Source organism: Porites lutea, chromosome 1 (genome assembly GCF_958299795.1).
Source record: "Porites lutea chromosome 1, jaPorLute2.1, whole genome shotgun sequence".
Lineage (NCBI taxonomy): Eukaryota > Metazoa > Cnidaria > Anthozoa > Scleractinia > Poritidae > Porites > Porites lutea.
Window position 1 is genome coordinate 1,363,625 of NC_133201.1, and position 22,908 is coordinate 1,386,532.

At 39.0% G+C, this 22,908-nt stretch overlaps 4 protein-coding genes across 5 annotated transcripts; 2 read left to right on the forward strand and 2 right to left on the reverse strand.

The window, feature by feature from the left end:
- Positions 1–2,663: 2,663 nt before the first annotated feature.
- Positions 2,664–5,301, forward strand: LOC140941544 (DNA fragmentation factor subunit alpha-like). The gene is made up of 2 exons (XM_073390558.1): positions 2,664–2,958; positions 3,950–5,301. Exons 1-2 carry the CDS (start codon positions 2,703–2,705, stop codon positions 4,336–4,338), a joined length of 645 nt encoding a protein of 214 aa, XP_073246659.1. The 5' UTR covers positions 2,664–2,702; the 3' UTR covers positions 4,339–5,301.
- A 298-nt stretch (positions 5,302–5,599) lies between these two features.
- Positions 5,600–10,407, reverse strand: LOC140941550 (uncharacterized). 2 transcript variants are annotated; one of them, XM_073390572.1, is made up of 6 exons: positions 10,310–10,407; positions 9,880–9,974; positions 9,359–9,413; positions 8,133–8,161; positions 7,532–7,638; positions 5,600–6,260 (listed from the first exon to the last, which is right to left on the reverse strand). In XM_073390572.1, the coding sequence occupies exons 1-6, from the start codon at positions 10,365–10,367 to the stop codon at positions 6,155–6,157; spliced, it is 450 nt and encodes a 149-aa protein (XP_073246673.1). In that variant the 5' UTR covers positions 10,368–10,407; the 3' UTR covers positions 5,600–6,154. The 2 variants fall into 2 exon arrangements, with proteins under 2 accessions (XP_073246673.1, XP_073246682.1); XM_073390581.1 differs by lacking the exons at positions 8,133–8,161; positions 9,359–9,413.
- Positions 10,408–13,172: 2,765 nt separating this feature from the next.
- On the reverse strand, positions 13,173–14,523 carry LOC140941564 (putative ammonium transporter 3). Its single transcript, XM_073390590.1, has one exon. The coding sequence runs from the start codon at positions 14,521–14,523 to the stop codon at positions 13,180–13,182; it is 1,344 nt and encodes a 447-aa protein (XP_073246691.1). The 3' UTR covers positions 13,173–13,179.
- Positions 14,524–18,048: 3,525 nt separating this feature from the next.
- LOC140930472 (ammonium transporter 2-like) lies at positions 18,049–21,678 on the forward strand. The gene is made up of 4 exons (XM_073380213.1): positions 18,049–18,336; positions 18,979–19,554; positions 19,917–20,299; positions 20,827–21,678. The coding sequence occupies exons 1-4, from the start codon at positions 18,198–18,200 to the stop codon at positions 21,676–21,678; spliced, it is 1,950 nt and encodes a 649-aa protein (XP_073236314.1). The 5' UTR covers positions 18,049–18,197.
- The last annotated feature ends 1,230 nt before the right edge of the window (positions 21,679–22,908 follow it).

Genomic DNA, 22,908 nt, shown 5'->3' on the forward strand with positions numbered 1-22,908 from the left:
CCTTGATGCTGCCAGGGGAGCTGGTTATCTCCTAATTTTTTGCTTCTCTCTTAATTAGCACCGTCGTTATTAAAACGCGCGAGTTAGTTGCCGTAAACTTAAATAACAAAATCCGGTCAAGGTAGCCATGAATTTGCCCTCGTCTTTGTCGCTGCTAGCTTCCGCAACATTTGAAAAGTTTTCGGTAGTTTTTATTTCTCTAAAATATAATGAGACGTCTTGACAATTCCAAAAACAGTCAACTTTAAGTTACTGCAGTTAAAAGAGTCTCGCCTTAAACTGAATCAGCTTCCATTTTTTAATAGAATGATTGTTGTTTATCTTGGAGCCAGTTTAATATCTGTCTCGTCCCACGGTTTCCCTCTTTCATGTTTCGATGTGAAATTAATGAAAGCAAGGGTTGAACAAAACTTTTCCTGTAGTTCTCAGTCCCTGATGAAGCAAACTGTTACTGCTACTTCTTATTCGAAGTTTGCCGCCGTCTCTTCGAGCTTGACAGCCAGGACTCTAACATAAACAGCCATTATATACAAATACGTGTATCATGCTGTTCTTTCATAAGACGGATGATCCGAAAGTACGAGAAAATCGGCCAAACTCATTAGAAGACAACCAGATAAATTTTCAAAACACTGAAAACTCATACAACATGAAAACGCGCATTACTGTGGGTGCAAGGACATTTTTTTATAATTTTAGTCAAAATCGTGCGAAAACCGGACGTGCGCCTCAAGGTTATGGGTGTCGCCGCTACCGCGACACGAACTGCGCTCGCTTAAAGCATCCCGATGGATATAATCGATCGATTGAGTTACTTACTTTTAAGTAGAAATTGGAGACATAAGGAAACTGTAACAGTAATAAATTAGTTAACTGAACTGTTCTATGTGCGCTTTCCTCTTTATCTCCGTGAGATCTCGACTGAATTAAAACTGAGGTTATCAAAACAAAGGGCTATTCAGTGTTGGCAGTAAGAATCCTCAAATCTCTGAGACTCTTAGAGAATAGGTTGGTCGCCTTATTTCCTCTTCTAGGTGACTACAATTATAGCAGTTCACTTTCCTGACTGCTAAAAGATTGACGACTTCAGCAGTATGATATCGAATCAATTCGGTCTCATCTCTATTATTGCCTTGATCTTTTTTGAGATGTTTTCAAACTCCTTGAATATTCAGCAATATTTATTTCTTTTCCCTGCCCTTTTCACGAGGGCACAGTTCCAAGATAGAAGTTCCTTGCCTTACTCGTTTTCTAAGCGGGCTCAGGTGATTCTTTGTAACTCTCCTTTAAAATCTCACGGTGTTTTATGATAGCTTGCTGGTAACTAATAAATAAAGGTGAGTGGCCTCCGTAGACATGGAATTTTAAAGGCTCTCTGGGCCAATTGTTGCTAGTTCGCGATCTATCTATGTGAAGCTTCTCTCCGGCCGTTACTCTGGTTCCCCGCAGCTCCTCAATCAGTGACATGCCAACTGATTTCAAATGATGCCAATTCGGCGATACGGAACGCAGAACACTCAGTTGAAAACGAGTTTTTAAGAGCCTCTAAATGTTTAGTAGGTAAACAGACAAATTCCATTTACTTTGACGTTTTCATACTTGGAACTCAAGCCCAGCGATTTAAAGGGGCAAAATTCAAGTTTGTTTCTAAAGTTGCATACCGATTACTATTTTTTTACCTTCGGAACCGGTTGCTGGACATAGAGATGGATATTTATGTTTGTTTAAATCACTTGATGCCTCTTTTTCAGGCTTGTGTTGATCAAAGTATTCGGCCTATTCTGATAAAAGGAAAGTCAAGCTTTTTTTCACAAAATTTGGTTTCTTAACTGATTTCTAAAAGTAAATCCACCATCGTGAAGATTAAAAGGAGCAAGTTGTAGCTTTTTGTCAGGTATATTCACCGTCTTCAGGGGTTTAAAAAGCAGCTGATAATAGCAAGTCCAAAGCCATTTTAAATACACGTCTATTTAGTCTCTGAACCAAAACTGAACGCCAATACGATGAAGCCTCATGGGACCAAAATATTCGACGGCAGCTACGATAATGTATGGCTTGTTGAAGGTAATATTCCTTCGCTTAAAATCCTTATTGTGCCTCCTAGAGGGACCTTACGATCTGACAACGGCGATACCAATGAAAATGTCGCTGAAAAACAGACTTCGCGTCCCTTGAAACTTTTTCGCCCTTCTACGAAGCTACCCAGTTACTTGAAAGTAGGAAAGTTAGGTTGGAACTGAAGAGGGAACCGCTTTTGAGTTCTAAGAGAGATACTAAAATTTATCGCCTTGCTGTTTTCAAGTCAACACAAAATTTGGTCATTTCACGTCGTAGTTGCGCAGGGACGGCTACGTACGAAATGTTCAAAAAGCGTGATGCACGAATTGATGCACGTACAGAGTTGTTGTTTTGCTCAAATAAACCTTTTGAGTTTTAGACGTTCCCGTTCCCGTCGCCGTAGTACCTTCGTAAGGTCCCAATGTACAGCAAATACCCAATCTCGCACAAAAAATAGTCTAAATTTAGAATTAAAGCAGTAGATTGTTGATACGATTACACGGAAGCATTCAAAATAGCTCATGCACGTTAAACGTGCCTATGTTTTTTTAAGCACGGCTACAGAGGACTGGTTCGAGGGTGAAGGGCTGGTTCCTAAAGCATCAAATATGGAGGACGAGCGAACGTTGTGAGTGTCGATTGTCATGGAAGAAATAAGACGGCGACCGTTCAAAGTTTGTAACTCAGATCGGACAAGAACCATAGGGATGGTTTTACAAAGCCTTGAAGAACTGAAAGACAGGGCGGGGAACAAGTTTGGTTTAACACCAACAACCTGCCGTGTGTTTCTTGAGAAAGATGGAACTGAAATAGACAATGAGGAATATTTTAGTTTTCTTGACGATCAAACAAAGCTGATGGTTGTCAATGATGGAGAGGAGTGGATGGCTGGATCACAGAGTAAGTTATTGAAGACAAACCTTATTTATTTAGTCGCTAATCACTACTTTATACGAAGTAATTTTGTATCAACTGATCTGCATTCACTTAAAACTATTATTATTTAATATGCATTAAACATGCAATAAATATCGGTAAGCCTCCCAGCTTTCATGTTGTAGGAACTAATACGCAACCTTTTAACAGCCATTGTTTTTGTTTTCTCGGGCTGGTGTAAATCGCTGTTATTGCAAATCAGACCTCTAGAATTGCATTATAAAATGAACTAGTTTTTAGTAAGGCCATCCCCATAAAATGTTTCGTTTCCCATCGCCCGACCGACCCATTTTTTTGAAAAAGTTAAAAAAAAATTCCAGAATCACTTGTAAAGAAGCAGGTACTTAAATTTACAAGCACACAATCTTAGACATTTGATAGTCCTGTTAATATACATCTTTTACCATCTGATTATATCTTGCAGATAAACGTGAGATTTAATATGCCATCATGTGTTCATTCTTTTTTTTTTTTTTTGCCCGACCGACCGACCCACCTTCACGAGAGGGAGGGCAATGGGAAACGAAATATTTTATGGGGATGGCCCAATAGGGATACACTGTACATCGACTAAGGCAGGAATGAAGAGTTATGGTAACGAAAATGTGCCTTGCTTTACTTCCTAGTGTATGAAATGGCGGTGGAATAGGTATGGTACGTTTCATTTTTTATATGCACTCCAGTTATGGATGACAACTTTTCAAATCGAGGTTCAGATTTCTTCTTTAAGAAGCCGACAAAATTTGGACCCTTTCAGTGAGACAAATTTTTCAAAGGTGCAGAACGAATCCTTCAGATTTCATTTTTCAAATGGTTCAGACAAACAATTGAGTTTCAGATTCTAGTCAGCTTTAGGGGAGGGGGTTCTGGATAAAAAATGGAATGTCCCTATGACCATGTTGAACTACCTGTGCATAGCTTGCACTGTACCCTCATCTGTATTTCTGTACAACAGGCCCAAGTTTCAGTCAAGGAAGTATTGCTGCAAGCTTGGAAAGAAATGAGAGTATGGAGTTTGATCGCACAGATGCTGGAGAAACAGACAGTATCTCACCTGATCTTCTGACAAGAATTAAAACTGACCCGGCTTTTTTTATTTCATTTTCGGATGACAACCTTCAAGACGTGATTAACTTTGACCCTGAGCAATTTGCAACAGCATTAGATAAGAGTCTTGCTGAAGCCAAGCACAAACAAGAAGCTTGCCAGCAAGAATTGGATAGACGGACACAGTTTAAGGAGGCTACACAGTTGTTGAAACTGTTAGACAGGGCACAGCAAAATCAAGGAGCTGAAAATGAGATACCAGTGGGTGCCAAACGACAGAGGACTACACCAGAGTAAAAATGTACCCACTTGACTACTGCAGCAAAATCACTGGTGTTATGGCATATTGTGTGTCAAAATACACAAGATAGATAGGTTTTTTTACAAAGAGATAAAAGTCCCAATCATTATGTAATGTATAGTAAACCTGTAACCCTCAAACAATTTAAAAATGTAGTTGTCACATTCTCTCTAAGGTGGAAACTAGAGAGGAACCAAGCCACTAGGTGTTCTTCTTAGAGATGTCCCACATATATGGGATCAAGAAAAATAACTGAACAAGCTCGGCCTATTTAGAGAGGTACATGTATCTATTGAGAGGAAGTTGGCCACATTAGTGCCATTTAAGGTATACATAACTCTCTCACATTATTAGTATTTTGTTTTAAATTTGTGCATGTAAATATTAGGGTTAAACTCATTAGAAAAAAAAAAGATTCCTGAGCCTTTGGCTTCGAAAATAATTATCTGCTCTTTTATGTAGTTAATAGTGCTTGTTTCAGTCCATTATTGGCATTGGTATTAACAAAGTTACGTGTAGGTACTGTCATGTATTCTGTCAGTCCAAATAAGGTCTTATAAATTTTAATCTATGGATATAGTAGTCTGTGAACAGCCACAACTTCAACTTCTCTAAAAAAATCAGGGAGAGAGACCTCTATGTTGCACCATTGTTAATCATGTCCCTGATTAATTTGGACAAATGAAGTTTTTTGTTTTACTGTTAACAGTTTTGAAAAGTTGTTGATCGGCCAACACAAACAACAACCATGGGAAAGGGGCTGTAGGGCTCCTTTTCCCTAAAACCTGAACAGATGGCAGTATGACCCTGAATACTGGTGATGATTGTTGCATTTAGCTGTCGCCAGGCAGTATTATCATGTTATTGAAAGGTTTTTTTAAAGTACCCGTAATTAATCATGCTGTAAGGAACATACATTCCTACATTTCTAATCTGTGGTCTGTAAGGCAGCTAGACTGTCTGGCACTATTTAACAAATAGATTATGTCAATGAATAATAAAGGCATGATGTATAGAATTCAAAAGTAAATGTTTGATTTCTATCATTCCATGCATGGTCTTAATTATTAAATTGGATTGCCCTTAAACAAAGCCCCAAGTGTCTTGACATTATTACTAGAAGACTGTCTCATCCATTCCAGGGTTTTCTATGCTTTCTCCTACTACTTTGATTGGATGATGGTTGGGTTTAGGGATACTTATTATTATAACATTGATATTTCTTAGGATGCATATTTAAGATCAGTATAGACCAAGTTGTCTTAAAAACGGGATTTGTTTATTTTCCCCAACAAAGTGATATTCTGTATCATACAGTTTGTTTTATCTGAAAAGAGCAATTCACTTTGCATTCATCACAAAATATAGTAACAAATCATGATGCCATTTGTCATTCCACAAACAACACCTCCGTTTAACCTATTTTTTTACCTTTGACAACCAAGAAGTATAACTGCTTTAGTCAATAACCAGCCTCAGTTAACTGTTTAATCAAAAATTGTACTACGTAGCCTGAAAAAAAAACAGCTGTCATTTCACAATACCAGCAATGGCTTCCCCACAAAATGATGTCTGAGGAATGAGAGAAGAAATTCCATACTAATGACATTAACCAGATCTGGATAGTGAAGCACCATCAGTATGGAAGTTCTGCGCACATTCCTCAGGTGTCATATCCTGCTGTTGAAGATGCTGCAATGAAGGCTGTTTTCTCAGGCTAAAATTGGGCAAGATACACTAAAAATCATGTGTATATCAGAGAAATACACAAATAGTGCTTTGAAATGAACACGCAATGGAACATCTGTTTGTTCAGTATCCATCAGGACCAAATTCCGGGGCTCTTTGGATGTCTTTTCCAATCTCCTCAAGATCAAATGGCTGCATGCCCAACCTTGGTTTTCGTTTTCTTTCCAAACTAAAAACAACTGTTAAGGATTGTCATTCTACATTTACATTGTAATGTATTTTTGTACCAAGGCTCTCTTGTCTATCAACATGGGCAGATTTAAAAGTGGAGGGGGTAGGGGTAGTGAGGGGGATCTGTGTGGAAATGAACAGTGCACTGGGACCATAAAGATACTATTTCACTAACAGTACCCTTAGCTGTATGAGGGTAATTTAAAACAATATTGAAATTTCAGAAATGGGGTGGTTATTTAGGCATTTACTATATTCAGCTCTGCTTTACATTAGTGGTCCAGGCCCCCATACCAATTTTTTAAGCTTACTGGCTAAAAGCCAGAAAGCTTTATGCTATCGTCGGGATAAGAATGAATGATGGTAAGGTCATTTCTTTTTGTTCTCGTAAATGCAGTAACACATGACCTTCGGAGCCAAAGGGACTGGGTTCGATACTTGCTATCTCCCATTTTTTTTACTCTGTTTTATAAATTAGTGTCGTCATGACAAGGAGGTATTTGATACTGATTGTTCTTAGGGCTTTTTAAAAAGTTTAAATGAGATATTACGCTCCGTTATTTTAGAAAAGCGTAAGGTGTTTGTGTTCATGTGGAATAGTCTTTCAAATATCATATTACAGGAAAAGAGTTCTATTTTGACTTATGATAATTCTTGAATAGGGGCGTTTAGCCAAATTAATTTCTTTGCTATTAATTTCTATCCATGCATAATTGCTTTATGTGTTGATTGAGTTTTACCAGTAATGAATATTTTTTAACCTTTGGTAGTATTAAACATTGAAAATCACAATGTGGGAAAATGCAAACACAAATCTGTCACTTTTACAATGTAATCATTCAATTTAAATGCCACAAATTTGCATAACTTTGAAACAACTTGCATTTTTGAAACTTCATGTTATGGTAATTTCCTTACGACATTTGCGTGTTTACTCTTGGCAAGAAATTACCATAGTGCCAGAACCGTATCTGTGAAAGTCTTAACTTTGCCTGTGGCCGCTGAACCAACCTTACATGCTATAAAGCACTTATAGCACGTAACACACAGTGACAATAAGTGCATGTGCCGAGAAGTCAATACTTAACATGACTGCCTTGAAGAACGATTTGGTTTTGCAAGCACATGGCTTTTGTACAGACTATTCATTGCCAGTAAGCTCATGTCCTCTCAGAGGACTATTTTTTGTTTATGCTACTGGTAACAACTAACAATAATATTGTAAATCCCACATAACCTGAACTAGCATTGTCATAATATAAAGGATACTACTCATCACATCGTTGTCGAACAATGCGCATGTGTTCATCTCTTATCTGTTTTTGAGTCTCTGGATCTGGCATAATGTACTCTACCATGAGTCTTGTTATTAAAGGCTGTTGAAAATACCACACACACACACTTACAGGAGATTGCATATATTCATGCACACTTATCAAAATGATGTATTTACTGTATTGCATAAAATTTTGTAGAGTTGAGACAGTAGGGCCATTTGTGCAAGGACAAATAAGGTGTGTCCCAAATAAGACACAAACTGTAGTGTATAAACGGCACATTTTGTTTTAAAAAAAACTTGACTCAGCTATATAGTCAGATGCCTCTTGTCTAACAACAGGTGTTAAGGGCTGTTCTTAGAAAGGATGAATCTTGGCTAAGTCACGTCTTATTTCAAACAAAATGTGCCGTTTATACATGACAAAGTGCATTATTTAGCATGTGTCTTATGTTATGTAAGACGTGTCTTATATTTTCCTTGGAATCTATATAAATGGCCCCTTATTAATGTGCCTAAATACAATTATGATATAATGTAATTTACACATTCAAACTGGATATTCAGTGACTAAGATAAACCAACATTACTTACCTCTCTCATACCAGTCTCATCTGGTTCTTCTATTGAACAAAAGTAAACAAAAAAAGAGTTAAACCAGGGGTTTCAATAACATTAGTTATAAGCGGCCACTGAGGGTTTAATAGGCGGCTGTGACCACTAAAGGGGCCGTAAGTTTTTTTTAAAAAAATCCTGCTTTGTGGTCAATAAAAATACGCATCAACAACACGCTTTTTGATGCCCAAAACGCTGGAAATCGCATTTCCGAGCTTCTAGATTTCAAATTTTTCTGGGGCATGCTCCCCCAGAAAAATTTGAAATCTAGAAGCTCGGAAATGCGATTTCCAGCGTTCTGGGCATCAAAAAGCGTGTTGTTGATGCGTATTTTTATTGACCACAAAGCAGGGTTTTTTTTAAAAAAACTATTAAATTTTTGATACAAAAAGGTACATTTTGAATACCTTTCTAGGCAGATAGCAGATATCTCTTAGTGAGACTTGATATCCTCTTAGGCAGTAATTTCTTTGAAGTCCTTTCTTAAAACAAGTACAACTTTTCTGCTACTCATTCAAATGTACCAACATGCATGCAACAAACTGATTTTTAACTCTTCAGAATAAAATATAATGATATAAACTTTACAACAAAATTCTTTCTACTAATATTCTTACACAACCAAACCTCATTTTCAAATTTTCATTCAAAATTTCAGTGGTCGTCGTTGTTGTTGTATTTGTTATTTTTAAATCACTTTTTATTTTCATTAATGAAATCCAAACAGATGGCGGTAAGAGGTCCTACAGGCGGCGGTAGACCGCCGGTAACCGGCTTTTATTGAAACCCCTGGTTAAACATTTAACTCAATACCAGCATAAATCTATTTTCACTGCTATGTAGGCTACATGTACAAACTAAATTATATACATGTACAGTTTGTTTTTAAATGGCTAAGTAAATAGGTGAGCTCTAGAAAAAGTTTCATTTTCTCACAAACCCAAGAAACAGTACACAACTAGTCCTGTAGGATACTGCTACAATGCTAAAATTTCCACTTCACTAATGTTTTACTGTGTGATTCTTGTGGCACAATTATGCAGCATATGATGCAATTTGTGTAGTGCAGGAAATTAGATATGACTGACAACTTAGTTATGAGTGATACTGTAATCATAACATCTCAAAAAGGCTCAGGTTTACTCCCACTCCCTCCTCTATATTTTTGCAGTTTTATTACTTTCATTACTTTCATATTAACTTACCTATGAACCTTTCATAAAACAAACAACCAGCTACTCCACTTAGGAACACTAAAGACTAAAACAGGCAGCAAAAGTTATCTTACACTTTGACAAGAAATATAGCATTTTTGCATGTACAGTAACTGGGGGATTTGAGAAAAAAGTTTGATTTTATCAATGGTCTTGATGAGGCAAATAAGCCACAGTGTTCAAAGGGATTCTTTAGTTGTCATTTCATTCTGAAAGAGAGCTACCGCTCAACAATTTGGGGCACCATGCAGCTCTTACAAGGCCTCACAGTATTGGTTGTGAAAACAATAGACATAGAAATATAACAATGACTCTATCCCTAAAACAATAGAGCTGTGTGTTATGGAGAACCATGCACTCAGGGCTATTCCATCTATCATACACAGCAGGGTAGGGGGGGGGGGGGGGTGGGGTGGTGGGATACATTACATGGAATTGCACTATTATTTTAAACATGCATAGTCTACAGGCTGGTGTAAACAAAAACTTACCAGCATCACTTAAATACTTACAGGCGTTTTCCAGTCAGTGATTATTCTTCTCAGTAAACCACGTTCCTTTTCAGTTGTGTTACTAGTTACGTTCCTTACTGGCTGACTGATTCTCACTGCAAACAGCAAACAAAACAATGTTTTTACACTGGTCAGCTACAGTACCACCGTGTAGTTCTTTCAAAAAAGGACTTAACTTCTCCTGTATTGAGAAGACTTGCTTATCCGCTTTTCGGCCTAATAATTAGATGCCGAATACCAGGAAAAAAACTCAAGAACAAAATCAGGTTAGAGCAAGTGCTGCGTAGAGTCATATTGGTCCACTTGAGAAAACTAACTTAAATCCTTTGGAAACCTCAATTTCTGCCTGTAGAAAACCCGATTTAGAACAATTTTAAAGTGAAATTAACATAAAGATATCTACTACCATGAATAGATTGCCTTAACTTACAGGAACGGTGAGATATTTGTCCCAGTCGAGCCCACAACTGACCTCGAAAGGCGGCCATCTTGGATGTGACCAATTACTACTAGTCCCAACCCTCCGTCTTATCGCGCCAGTAACGCCTGGCCAGAACTTGCTCTTAACCAGACCCTCGCGTCTTTCTCGGCACCGTTTTACGGCATCAAACAGCTGGTATCAAATTATTCTCTTTTTAATTGCCGCTTCTTTGTCGGCTGAGATTCTACATGAAACAACTTAACACGAGTACAGGTTGTGGATACACATGGTCAGCCTGGAACAGGCTAGGGTCTGATCAAGTCAGCTAGTTTGGTACTGGCGAAGGTATTTTTGAAATATCATGGCGGCGACTACGCACTTAGCTTTTACCAGGTTGGCCTTTCTAGACGCTATTCCTGCAGAGCACATGGCCGCCTACATATCAGTGTCTTGCACAATACGCTGCCAAAAGTCTTTATATGCTATAGTTAAGAGGACCTTCTCAACCTTGATTCGTTTACACTGGTTTTACTGCTTTTCAAATTCCAGGTAAGTTAAATTTTCATTCAAACTCTTTTCACACCACCGCGACCATTTATCTGTTTTTCCTCGGCATAGTCATCTTATAATAAATGTTTGTCAGTGATAATCTGGTAAAGTATAAAAAATTTAACACATTTCTTACTCGATAATGCCTCTTCCAGTAGAAGAGATTCTCTTCTCTTCTCCTCCCCTCCCCCTCCCCCTCCCCCACCCACTTTCCCCATTCAAGGTTGTCCCTTCAAGTGTTAGCCTACAGTGTTAGTGTACAGCCATCCCCTCCCCTCAGAAAAAAAATTGAGAAGGGGCATCTGTGATTCACCTTTGCTCATCGTGTATGGAGGCCATGTGATATTTCCTGAAATGTGTGGAAAATGATTTGATTGGTTGTTACTCATAGACCACTACATCATGTAAATGAAGATTTTGATTGGCCTTAGTGCCTGTCATCAAAGCATAGCAGGCAATCAGAAAATTATCCCATTCATGGACAACTACACGAATGCGGCTATTCTTCTTCAGGGATTTCAGAGAAAAGAAAAGAAACTAAAAATCTTTATTGAAAGGTTCTTTAGCCTTACTAAAAAGCTTTAGGCTTTTAAGAGGTCAAAGAAAAACAATCAAATTCTGTCACAGCAACATACCTACAGAAACATAAAACCACAGGAAATACATGTAATAACTCAATTCGGGGGTCATGAAGCTGGAATGTCTCGTGCATATTTAGCCTGCAAAGTGCAGATGTATTTCTGGTCGTCACTTTTTTTGGAGGGAGAGAAGCGATGACCGGAAATACATCTGCGCTTCGCAGGCTAAACATGCATGAGACATTCCAGCTTCATGACCTCCGAATGCAAGAATTAAAGGCAAAAATAAGATTTGTTCAGGCAAAGTTTATGGTACCCTAATGCACTGGGATACATAATCTATCCACAAGAAAGAAACGAAGGAAAACCTGTGTTGCTCAAGCAAACTCTAAGGTCACGTTTCACACTGTCACAAGCTTATGAGTTGTGTATGACCTGTCAACAATTTATTTCAAACTAATGACTTTCCGTTTCCAGTGGGAAGGCTTGCATAAGATCCTAGATCTTTTCCTTAAGTCGCATGCACCGGCATTTTCAGACATGAAACTTGAGCTATGGAAATTTTGGTCGGCAGAAACTATTGTTTTTAATTTATGCAAAATTATTCCCATGCACAATAACCAATAGTGAACACAGACACCCCTTCTCCTATTTTTTCTCAGGGGAGGGGGCGACTGTACACAGGCTAGTCAAGTTAGGGTTAGGGTTAGGTTGAATTCCATCCTGGAAGCAGGCCTTAATTACAGCTTAAATAAAAGGAAAGATGGGCTTGAATCATGCAGAGCCTCAAAACTCTGCATCTACCTTGGAGGAGTAAGATGATACAGTGGTCTAAATTTTCTTACATAATTTAGTTGTAAGATCCAGCAATTTGAAATCTCTTTTATACTGAAATATTATAGCCCAGACAAACAAATGGGCTCTAGATTTTAAACAGTTCATTTACAGTACTAGAATAATGGACATACCGGTACAGGGTGAAAACAAATATGGTGATGCCTTTTTTTAATTGTATTTTTTCAATGCCCTATACATGGCTATCAGTAATTGCTAATGATTATTGTGTTAAATTTCTTTAAAAACTTAGGATAGTATGTTTTTTCGAAGGGGAACTACCTTAAAGATAAAAAAACACACATGTTGGTGCCCAGTACTCTGAACCAGTGAAAGAATTTCTTAGTCTTGTTCCACCTGAAATTATTCTGTGGTATAAAACAGGTTTCTGTAAGCCCCATGCCAAAAAAATGCAGAGCACTTTCTTCTTTCTTGCTTTCTTTTTGTTTTGCTTTTGTTTTTTATTTTATTTTATTTTTTGAGATGTGTTAAAATTCAAAAGACAGTTTGATAAAAATGCTTCAAAATTAACTGAAGGGGTATTTAAAGTAAAGCATCCATCAGTTATACAGGATTTGTAAAGCAGAGTCTGTGTCACAGTGATTTGCCTTTATTCTTCCTGACACTACTAGAATTGTTTGTTATTTGTGCATTCTGGAATGACATTTTGTTTTATCCTCCTGTCCCAAACATAAATGTTTGTACATACACTGTATATGTTAGTGGAGGCATATACCTAGCCTTATGAATATTGGAACTAAGGTGTTTAACTTGGTTGTACAAAGATATTATGGGAATAGATTAGACCCATTGATTAATTGAGTTCAATCAGTATAGTCAGCACAATCGTGTGTTTGTAGTGTCATTGTGTTTTTGTCTGAAATGCACGCATGGTGTAAAATACTAGCAAACCGTATATTAATCATCCTGCTTTTCTTTTATTTGAATAACCTTCGTTTTTCGCTGTAAACCTCTCAAAGCGAACACAGCTGAGCGAAATTTTCCGAGCCCAATCTTGCTGTTGCTATCTACATCCTCGTGCTGATTTCCAGCAGGTGCTACTTTGTTTCTTGCCACCATCGCCGCTCGTAGCCGCTCCAGCTGCTCTGAAGTTTGACGTTCAGTGCTGTGATTTACCGCGTGCTCACAGAGATCTGCTCCTAGTCTCTCCTCTTCCTCGGAGAATCTGAAGTGGATGAACTTGCCGATGATGTAGAACTGGGCAAAGGCGATGAACGCTGACCAAAGAGCAATCGTCAAACAAGCCAACAGCTGCACCCCAAGAAGTCGTATGTGGCCACCTTTGAAGACCCCGTATGTTTCTGAGAAATCCTCTAAGCGATCCAACTCGACAAAGAAGGCAACAGCTATCATGCCCCACAGTGCGCCACCAAGGTGGGAGGGTATGCATCCAACAGGGTCGTCAATCTTAAGCTTTTCCAACAACATCCAACCCATCACTGAAATCACGCTGCCGATAAATCCTATAAAAATGCTCTCCCCAGGCCGTGCGACGGCACAGATGGCTGTGATGCTTACCAGGCTCCCGAGAATTCCTGACATGAGAGTGGGAACATCGACACGCTTGAGGTAAAATACACTGAAAAGATGAGCGAAAATGCCACCGCCTATGGAGGCATTTAGAGTGCAAACAGCGGATCGGGAAGCAAGTTTCCACTTGCCACCACTCACCCCAAACGTACTGCCGCAGTTAAAACCAAGCCAACCCCACCAGAGCATGAATGTGCCCAGCAAAACATTGGTTGGAGAAGCCATCTTTTGTTGTCGGCCATCGCCTGTAAATTTGTTTCTTCTTGACTTAAGCATGATTGTCCCCACTAAACCAGCCACGCCTCCAACTAAATGCACCGGACTAGCTCCACCAACATCGATAACACCCAGCTTTTTAAGCCAGCCATGATTCCCCCACACCCAGTAAGCAGGAAAACAGAACGAGAGCGTGTTTGTGAAAGAAAACACCATGTACGCTTGCAAATTGGCACGTTCCGCAATGGCGCCTGATACGATGGTTGTCGCAGTTGTTGCAAAAGATGCCTGAAAGAAGTACAAAGCGTAAACGCTGCCCATTGCCTCGTCTTTTGCGTCAGCGAAAAAGTTAGCTACGCCAGAGAAGGGATTTGTGAATCCCTCTGACTCTCCTCGACTGAAGGCGAATCCGAACATCCAGTAGGATAAGCCACCGAAAATTACATCCAGGGCATTCTTGACCATGATGTTGGTTTCATTTTTCTTCGATACCATCCCTGAATAGAATGAAAGATAAAGCAAATTAATCATCCTTTTTTTATTTTTCTTAACTCTGTGGTATCATAATTTAAAACTAACAGACCTGGACGATTTCTAAAACTATTCTGATAATTATTCTGTTTTAAAACTACTACTAAAAGGGTTGTTGGACAATACCTTTCCTAGGTAGTCATATATATATTCGTTCTCTCATTTGTTTCCACAAAGCCCGAATTTTATTTCTTTGGTTACGCATTTAGTCTTTGATTTGACAGCCAGTAACATGATCAGGACATTTACGTGTAAATTTTGAAATTCTTAGAACTTTCGACGAGGAATCCTCCTGCATCAGACGCGCAAAGCGTCACAACGCCTCTACTGAAGAAGATTACAGAAGAAAAAATTAATTATTCCCGTTGTTTAATCGATTCCTAAATTTCCGTTTTTGTCCCGATTTTTTTCGGCAATAAAGATCTCTTTTCAGTTAAATGACACGAAATAATTATTTGATGACTAAGGCCAGGGTTAATCCTATTGCTTTTATATGATGCGATCGACTCAAACAGACGAAATGAAGGTTCTTATGTAATACGCCCATTCAGTAAGTCAACTCTCTGAACCTTACACTGAACACTGAGGGTTTAACGAAAAGACCTTATCACCGTTTAACAGTGTTTGTATGAGAATCTTATGTGGAATAATTTTCGTAAAACGACGGCTCTGAAGAAAGTAGGAATTACAAACTAAAGCTACTCACCAAAGGATTCCGCAGTCTACTAACAAATTTTGGGAGCCGTACCTGTGCTTAACGGCCGTTTTACGGAAATTTTTCGACATTAGATTCTCATACAAACACTTTAATTTCTCACCCGGTTGGCTACCCGTTAAGATAGCTTCCAAACCCGTGAGAAGGTCTATTGACGCCTTAAGGTTAAACCTCACCAGATTCAACTAGACCAAATCCAGATATCATGGTGAAAATAATAAACGCGCTCGTTAAAATCCACACTGCATCTCCGGGACCAACTTCACCAGTGTCATTCTCGGCCTCAGTAGCAGCAGCTTGGGTGACATTTCCAGATATGTTCATGGACACCATTTTTCAATAATGTCTTGATTTGATGCACCAAGAAATACTTTCCTGAATAAATCAGCGAGTTCACCAAAAGTTTGCGACCTTGCAGACGAATGAAGAGATAAAGGAGGATTTTCGATTTGTTGATGATATGATAAATAATGCATACGTGCATTTCAGTGGGTGAATCTGTTTATGTTAAGTCTATTCAATTTTTTAGGCTGAACAGTGTTTTTCGATTTTGTAGAACATTTTTATCCTGGGTACAGCAAAAACGGCGGGCTTTTAGATCGGCATTCTCTGATTTTTTTTTATAGTGTGATTTCCTGTTCTAAATATATATTTTTTCTTTTTACTTTTTAATCGTTTTCATTTTTTATAATAGTTCAATGTTACTTAACCATCTCATATAATAGAGTGGAAAATCAGGATATTTTCGTCTCCTAAGCGAACTTTATGTCATGTCAGTAGGAAATGGTCAAATTAGCATGTCTATATTCTGAAACTCGGAGAATGGAGTTTATACAATATGACATTAGTTCCTTATCGTCATATTTCTAAGATACCCAAAAAAATCGCAAACTTGGAACCCTGAGAGAGCAAAGCTCGCGATAAGGTATTTGGAACAGTGCTGAATTTGCAATAAGTGTTATAAGAACAGTGGCAGTGACAGATTGTTGCCTTCAAGTTGCTACGATTTGTTATGGTTTAGTTTTATTCATCATCCCACCCAAAGCCCGCCCCCCCTCCGCTCTCTCTCTAAGGGTCAATTACGGAGATATGTTTTAACCGCCAGTTCTAACTTCTGAGTTTGTGGATTAAATACTATGGTGCAACTATTCAAATGAAACCACTTTAACAGTACTTTTAGTTGGTACCATATTTTTCTTGTCTTGTGATTTTACCAGACAAAATTTAATATTTTCCTTCACTTATGATTTTTGCGTTTGGCTACGGTTATCTATATGTACAGGATTATGAAAAGTGGTAAACTTGAAAATAATGTTCTACATACGCTCGACAGCTAGCCGTTGTCAGTGTAAATGGAATCAACTGAGATTGAGGCACTCTGTGCTCAAGTTTGCCTGAAGTTTGTAATACGTTGTAACCCTGCTGCTGTTTAAACAGTAGAAACACCACCTTCTCAAATTCAAGCTGTGGAATCTAGACGCTTCTGCCGGGTGGGGGGGAGGGGGGAGGAAAGTCTTAAAATCTGCCATAATCTTCTCCAAAAAAAATAGAACATAAGTCACTTTAAAGAAGCAAATTAATAACAACTTATACCGAATTTATCTCAATGGTCGTTTCTAAAGTTGGCGTTGGTGTTGTTATAAACTCCATTTCTATTCTTGATGCGAAAACAACTGCCGATAAAAATAGCCTTAAGAAATAAAACAAAGAAAAATAAAGTCATGGATCTTTTTTTGTTTGTGGCTCATTTTGTTCATAATTTATGACGAGTTTACGAGGTCGCACCACACGACAAAAAGGTCTAAAAGTCTAAAACCCGCTTGAGTTTTCTAGACTAGTCCGTGGATACTCTATACCTATTCCTAGGTAAACATTTCAAGGCTTTTGGTAGGTTAACTCTGAGCGTGAAAGCTGGGGCCTTCTTTGGCGTGATGCGATTTTTTTCCTTGCTTAATGATTTTTGGAGCATATCATTTCTGGGCCCAACTGTCTCATTCTGTTCTACTGACAAATAGTGCAAAATTTATTATGTTTATTGTTGTCTATTTTCGATACTGACTAATTCACAAAAGTTTCTTTTTGGAAGCCCTCCGACTGTCCCTAATTTAGTTAGTAATAGTAGCTGTAAATCGTTTAAATAATTCTATAAAAGTAAGGAAGGTTGACCCATGTTTCATTTCTTGGAATTATGATTCAACTAGCTATAAATCCAGATATTTTCTAGAAAAAGAAAATGAAAATATATGCGGCAAAATAGTTACGATAGGAATTAATATTGTGTTTCTAGTTTTGATTTCCTTAATAAAACAACATGGCAGACACAGGATATAGCGACAAACAATCAAATAAGTCTGAAAATTGTTGGATTTATTAAAAACAAACAAGTACCGCTAAAACTTGCTTCGTCGGCCGCCCTTAACTTTTATTATGAACCGATGAAATTTATCTATTTGTATTTTCTGTCCGTTTTATTATTTAAAAACCGATTCCGTAAAAGATGCAACAAACTGGTATTTAAATGACCCCAGAAACTGAAGGGATATCCTCAGTATCAATGAACCGATCAATCTTGTTTTGTGATTGTTAAATGTCTTTGTTGAATGAGTTGATTGAACATCATATTTATCACAGCAATTGACAAATGAGGAAAATGTATCCAGTGAAAATTTCTGACTTGTTATAAAGGGTATTATGATCTTCCATTCTACCATGATAATTTGCAAGGTTATAATCAGTAGAAATCATGGGTTTTCGAGCTTAAGAGATGTGAGAATTGTTAGCTACGATAGTGAGTGGTAACAAGCATAAAGGCCAAAGTCTCGATCAGAAAAATGTCTTTGTTTCCAATGAATAAAATGTATGAATCATTTATGAGCAGTGACCTAGCTACTGCAGGAATAACCGTGATTTCAACCAGAGCGCTATGGCTGCTAACGAGAGCACCGAACGTCCTTTAGAGGGTTTAACGGGGAGACCAATCGGTTATGATGATGCCACATGGATTCTTACCAGTGCCTTCATTGTTTTCACCATGCAATCTGGTTTTGGCCTTATCGAGTCAGGTATGTATACAACTACAGTACTGAGAACCACCAACAGAGAAAACCGGCGCTGCCACCATCAAATTTCTACAACTGTAAACTCGGGCCTGTTTCTCGAAAGTCTATATAAGTTTTCGGCCCTGGAAAGCTCTGTCTGTGTTTATACTCCAAGGATTCAATAGTGTTGCAGATTATATGGTAAAACTATCGACCAGCTCTTTCACGATTTAGAGTTTAAAATGAGGCTTGACGCCTGCAAAATTTTCCGGGTCTTTCGACAAACAGGCCCATAGAGCTAGAAATGGGACGAAAACTTTCAAAGGTATACGAAAGTTATTTGTCCTTAATTCTTCTTGACATCCCCGTTGAAACAACGGACAATTTAAGCACCTATTAGCTGAAGACAACGTAGAAGTACCATATTAAATAATTTCATATTTCTTGTTTGAGGGCTATTCATTTCCTTTTGAAAGTGATACGGTTTGGTTGCTTATGAATTTAGATTTAGACTGATATTTGTGACAATGACATAAGCAAACAATCAGAACCCAATTTTGGTCGTTGAGTTTCCCGCTTCTTATGAAATGCTTGATCAAGAGTTTTTTTTTTTTTTTTTGAATCTGGATTTTCTTGTCGGTAATATTCAATTTCTTTATTGTTTAGGTATGGTCACGATTAAAAACGAAACCAACATTATGGTAAAAAATGCCATCGATATCATATTCAGCGGCTTGTCGTTCTGGATTTTCGGTTTTGGTTTGAGCTTCGGTATCGACGAAGGCACGAATGCTTTCTCGGGAGTCGGCTACTTTTTGACCGAAGTTCCCATGGATAAAGGACAGGTGTATTCAATGTACTTCTTCCAAATGGCGCTAGCATCAACAGCGACCACTATCGTTTCCGGAGCAATGGCGGAGCGGACAAACCTGAAAGCGTACATGCTGTATTCGTTTGTCAGCACTCTCACCACGTGTTTTCCAACTCACTGGATTTGGGGAAAGAATGGCTTGCTCAAGGAACTCGGGGTCATTGATATCGCAGGATGTGCCGGTGTGCACCTGGTCGGAGGTGCCGCGGGTTTTGCAGCTGCCTTTATGTTAGGGCCCAGGACGGGGCGCTTTGAAAATGACAAGAAAAGGCCCCAGCCTTGCTCCGTGACTAATGTCATGCTAGGGACCTTCATGTTGTGGTGGGGATGGCTTGGGTTTAACTGTGGAAGTACATTTGGTATTAGTGGATGTAAGTGAATAATAATTTAGAATTTTCTTATTTTTTAGAAGTTTCTGTGTTAGCTATCGTCGAAATCTCACGAAAACTTGATTAAACGTCGAAAACAATCTTGTTCTGTGAAGAAAAGTGGGAGTTTAAAGACAACCTCCATAGAATGAAGACCGAATTGCATTTTAAGAAACGCTTCGGCAAATTGGATTTTGCCAGATAAACCCAATCGAACAACATTCATGTTTATTTCAAAAAGAAAGTTACATTTTTATTTGAATTTAATCCTGTAAAATTCTCTATCTGAAATTGATAGACTGAACTAATATCTGGGAGTACACGATCATACTTAAAGTAAGTGCCTTTCAATCTTCTCTTTTCAGCTAAATGGAAGCTAGCTTCCCGGTCAGCGGTAGCAACGCTAAATGGCTCAATCGGTGGTGGTATTCTTGCCATAATCTACAGCTACATCAAAGATGACGAGACACTCGATGTGCCTATATTTGTCACTGGCATCCGAGGGGGCCTGGTGTCAGTAACCGGGATCTGTGCCCTTGCAAGGCCATGGGAGGGACTGGTGATAGGCTTTTTTGGAGGGCTTTTCGCGTGTTTGCTGTCGGACTTGATGATTAAGCTCAAGATTGATGATCCCGTGAACTGCGTTGCCACTCATGCTGGGTCAGCGGTATGGGGTATGATTGCTGTTGCGCTGTTCGTTGAGCAGGAGAAAGATGAAGGATTCTCACATGCGCATGGATTGTTCAAGGTGTGAATATTTGCTATTGATTTGTACCAATTTTTATTCAAACTTTTGCGGCTCATTGATCACTTTAGTAACGAGAAGGAAACAGAGCAGAGTTAACTTTCGCAAAGACTTCTGGGACTGTCCCTGGGGACAGGGGAATGGCCAATGGCTAAACGGTGCATTGCCAGAAACGATCCCAGAATCAATTGCGGGAGGCATTTCGGCTCCAGTCCCTTTCAGTTCTCGTTACTAAAGTGGCGAATTAAACTTTAAAGCCATTAGCAGAATCGCATCAACTGTTTTCTGGAGAAACTTTGACGCAGAAAAGATACAATCTTAGCAGTTTAACACATTTTACTGTGCAAATATTCAAAGATATTTGCATCATGTCACAGCAAGAACGCTGTACGTGAAAATCTCTTTCGCTTGGTAACAAGGTGTTTGCTTTTGTTGCGACAAAGCTGCGCACAATGTTGTTTGCGGTAACTTTTCCCTTTTAACACAAAGGTGCAAATTAACACTTGATCATTTTATTTTGTCCCTTGCAGGGGGGTGGCTGGCGGTTGCTTGGTGTTCAACTTCTAGCTTGCGTGCTAACAGCGTCCTGGGCAGTCGTCACAACGGTAATGCTACTGTTTGTCATCGAGAAGACAATTGGAATACGGCTTACAGAAGAGGAGGAGAAAGAAGGCTGCGATTTGGTGGAACATGGCATCGGAGAGGACAGCGAGGATGAAGATGTCGAGAAGAGCAAGCCGCAACGAAAGAGAGGCAAGGCCTTGTTTGCTGTGTTTGGAAAGAAGGCAACTAATGAGGTAGAGGAATTCCATGCTGACGATGAAGAAGATCAAGAAGCAAAAGAAATGAAGAGCAAAGGACCTTTTGTTCTGAAAATGCCAGCGGTCGGTCGTAGTATTCGACGCAAACGCATCAGCAACAATCACCACGACACTGGGGGGAGCACTGCAGCCATTGTTACTGGCGAAACAGACACAGTGGTAGAAAAGACATGTCAGCAAACGTCCAACGGTAACAAGTCAGCGTTTTGGATGAGACTACCATCTATTGCTCGGAACCTCCGGCGTAAACAGGAGAACAAACGATGTTCTAACAAGGAACCAAATGCCACCGGCAGTTCCCCCTCAACAGATACACATGGTCAGGACGAAACAGTGGAAACTGCGAGTAAACCCCGTCGCGCACCAATTTCCGAACGAGCTGATAGCGAAATTTCACAAGCATCCGATGATCTGCGGTCAATCTTAAGTACAGAGTCAGATATCGAGGAATTGGTCAAAGCCGAAAAAGTGCAAAAACGTTATCCCATGTTTGAACAGAAACGAACGGAAGAAAAATGTGTACAGGTTGCTTGTGAGCATGGTGTGCTTATAGAAATGTAAAAAAGAAACTTGTATGCAGAAACTGATAATTGCCGTCGACTAACTTACAATGCGTATTATTTTTATCCTCTTTTTGACTGATGATTGTAAGTAAGCCTCAGAATGGAAACTATTAGTAGATTAAAATCTACGTCTGTACATGTCTACTATTTTCTAGAGTGCCACCAGGCCTAGTAATCTTGTGCCAATGTCAATGGTAGAAGCATTGTCCTATTAAACACTCCATAAACTAAAGGAAGAAATGGAAACAAGATTTTGTACTCAATGCGAAATATAAAACACTATTTCAGTAACTCGGAGAAACGGCTGGATAACATTCTTGAAGAAGATCAAGTTTTAACGTTCACAATTTCATAACAGAGAATAATGAAAGAGTTTGTCAATTTTTTTTTGGCCGCATGAATAGCTTAAATTAATCATTTAGATCTATTTATTTACTAATTTACTTTAAATAGTGATATTATTATCTATGTAGTCTGCGCTGCGGTAGTGGCCAACTCAAAAGCTTCACTTGTCCGACTGCTACGCGCTGTTCTAAAGCAATGCATAATTCAACATTGTATAAGTTAGTTCTGTTTTTTGTTCTTACTGTTATTGAATATTGTTTTTATTTGAATAAGTGTGATTGCAAAAAAATAACTTGAACTTGAACTTGCCTCCCGAAAAGAAAATTAAAGTTTGTTGTTGTTGTTAATGTTGTTGTTGGCATCCGTCTGTCTCAGGAGACAATGGAATCAGCGCCAAGGTTTAGTTGACCAGTGGTTAAGATACAGCCCCTGCTGCGGCTATACAGTCCGATTCTAGATCGGAAGGCTTTGTTGCAGTTGTTGCAGATGAATTCCGTGCTTGGTTCTGTGAGTACTGATGCTGCCTTCAGCCGCCTGCGCTCTCTTCTCTCATTCCACTGCTCCTCTCCTCTCCTCACAGTACACTCCTGAGTACCTGCCTTGACAGCAAGCCTCCAGTGTTGTCGGTTCGCAGCTACAGCTTTTCAACCAGCAGGGTTGATATTTGCCTGCCCGTCAGATCTCGTTTACAAACATCTTTGAAACGAAGGGAAGGTCTTCCTTCCGGTCTAGGTCCAGCGTCGTAGAAAATTAATAATAAATTAATATTAATTATTCCTAATTAATCTTAGGAATTTTCCCGTCCTCCATGCGGCTGACATGACCGAGCCAGCACAGCCGTCTCTGACTGAGCAAGGCGAACATGCTAGGTACTCCCGCCTAC

Bases quoted from the DNA above. Each gene is read 5' to 3' on its own strand.
- LOC140941564 (XM_073390590.1), bottom strand. From the start codon at position 14,523: ATGGTATCGAAGAAAAATGAAACCAACATCATGGTCAAGAATGCCCTG.
- LOC140941544 (XM_073390558.1), top strand. From the start codon at position 2,703: ATGGAAGAAATAAGACGGCGACCGTTCAAAGTTTGTAACTCAGATCGG. The intron at 2,959-3,949 runs GTAAGTTATTGA...TCTGTACAACAG, and splicing joins GTGGATGGCTGGATCACAGA to GCCCAAGTTTCAGTCAAGGA.
- LOC140941550 (XM_073390572.1), bottom strand. From the start codon at position 10,367: ATGGCCGCCTTTCGAGGTCAGTTGTGGGCTCGACTGGGACAAATATCT. The intron at 9,414-9,879 runs GTAAGTATTTAA...TGCCTGTTTTAG, and splicing joins TCACTGACTGGAAAACGCCT to TCTTTAGTGTTCCTAAGTGG. The intron at 7,639-8,132 runs GTAAGTAATGTT...TATTTTCAACAG, and splicing joins ATGAGACTGGTATGAGAGAG to CCTTTAATAACAAGACTCAT.
- LOC140930472 (XM_073380213.1), top strand. From the start codon at position 18,198: ATGGCTGCTAACGAGAGCACCGAACGTCCTTTAGAGGGTTTAACGGGG. The intron at 19,555-19,916 runs GTAAGTGAATAA...TTCTCTTTTCAG, and splicing joins TACATTTGGTATTAGTGGAT to CTAAATGGAAGCTAGCTTCC. The intron at 20,300-20,826 runs GTGTGAATATTT...TGTCCCTTGCAG, and splicing joins ATGCGCATGGATTGTTCAAG to GGGGGTGGCTGGCGGTTGCT.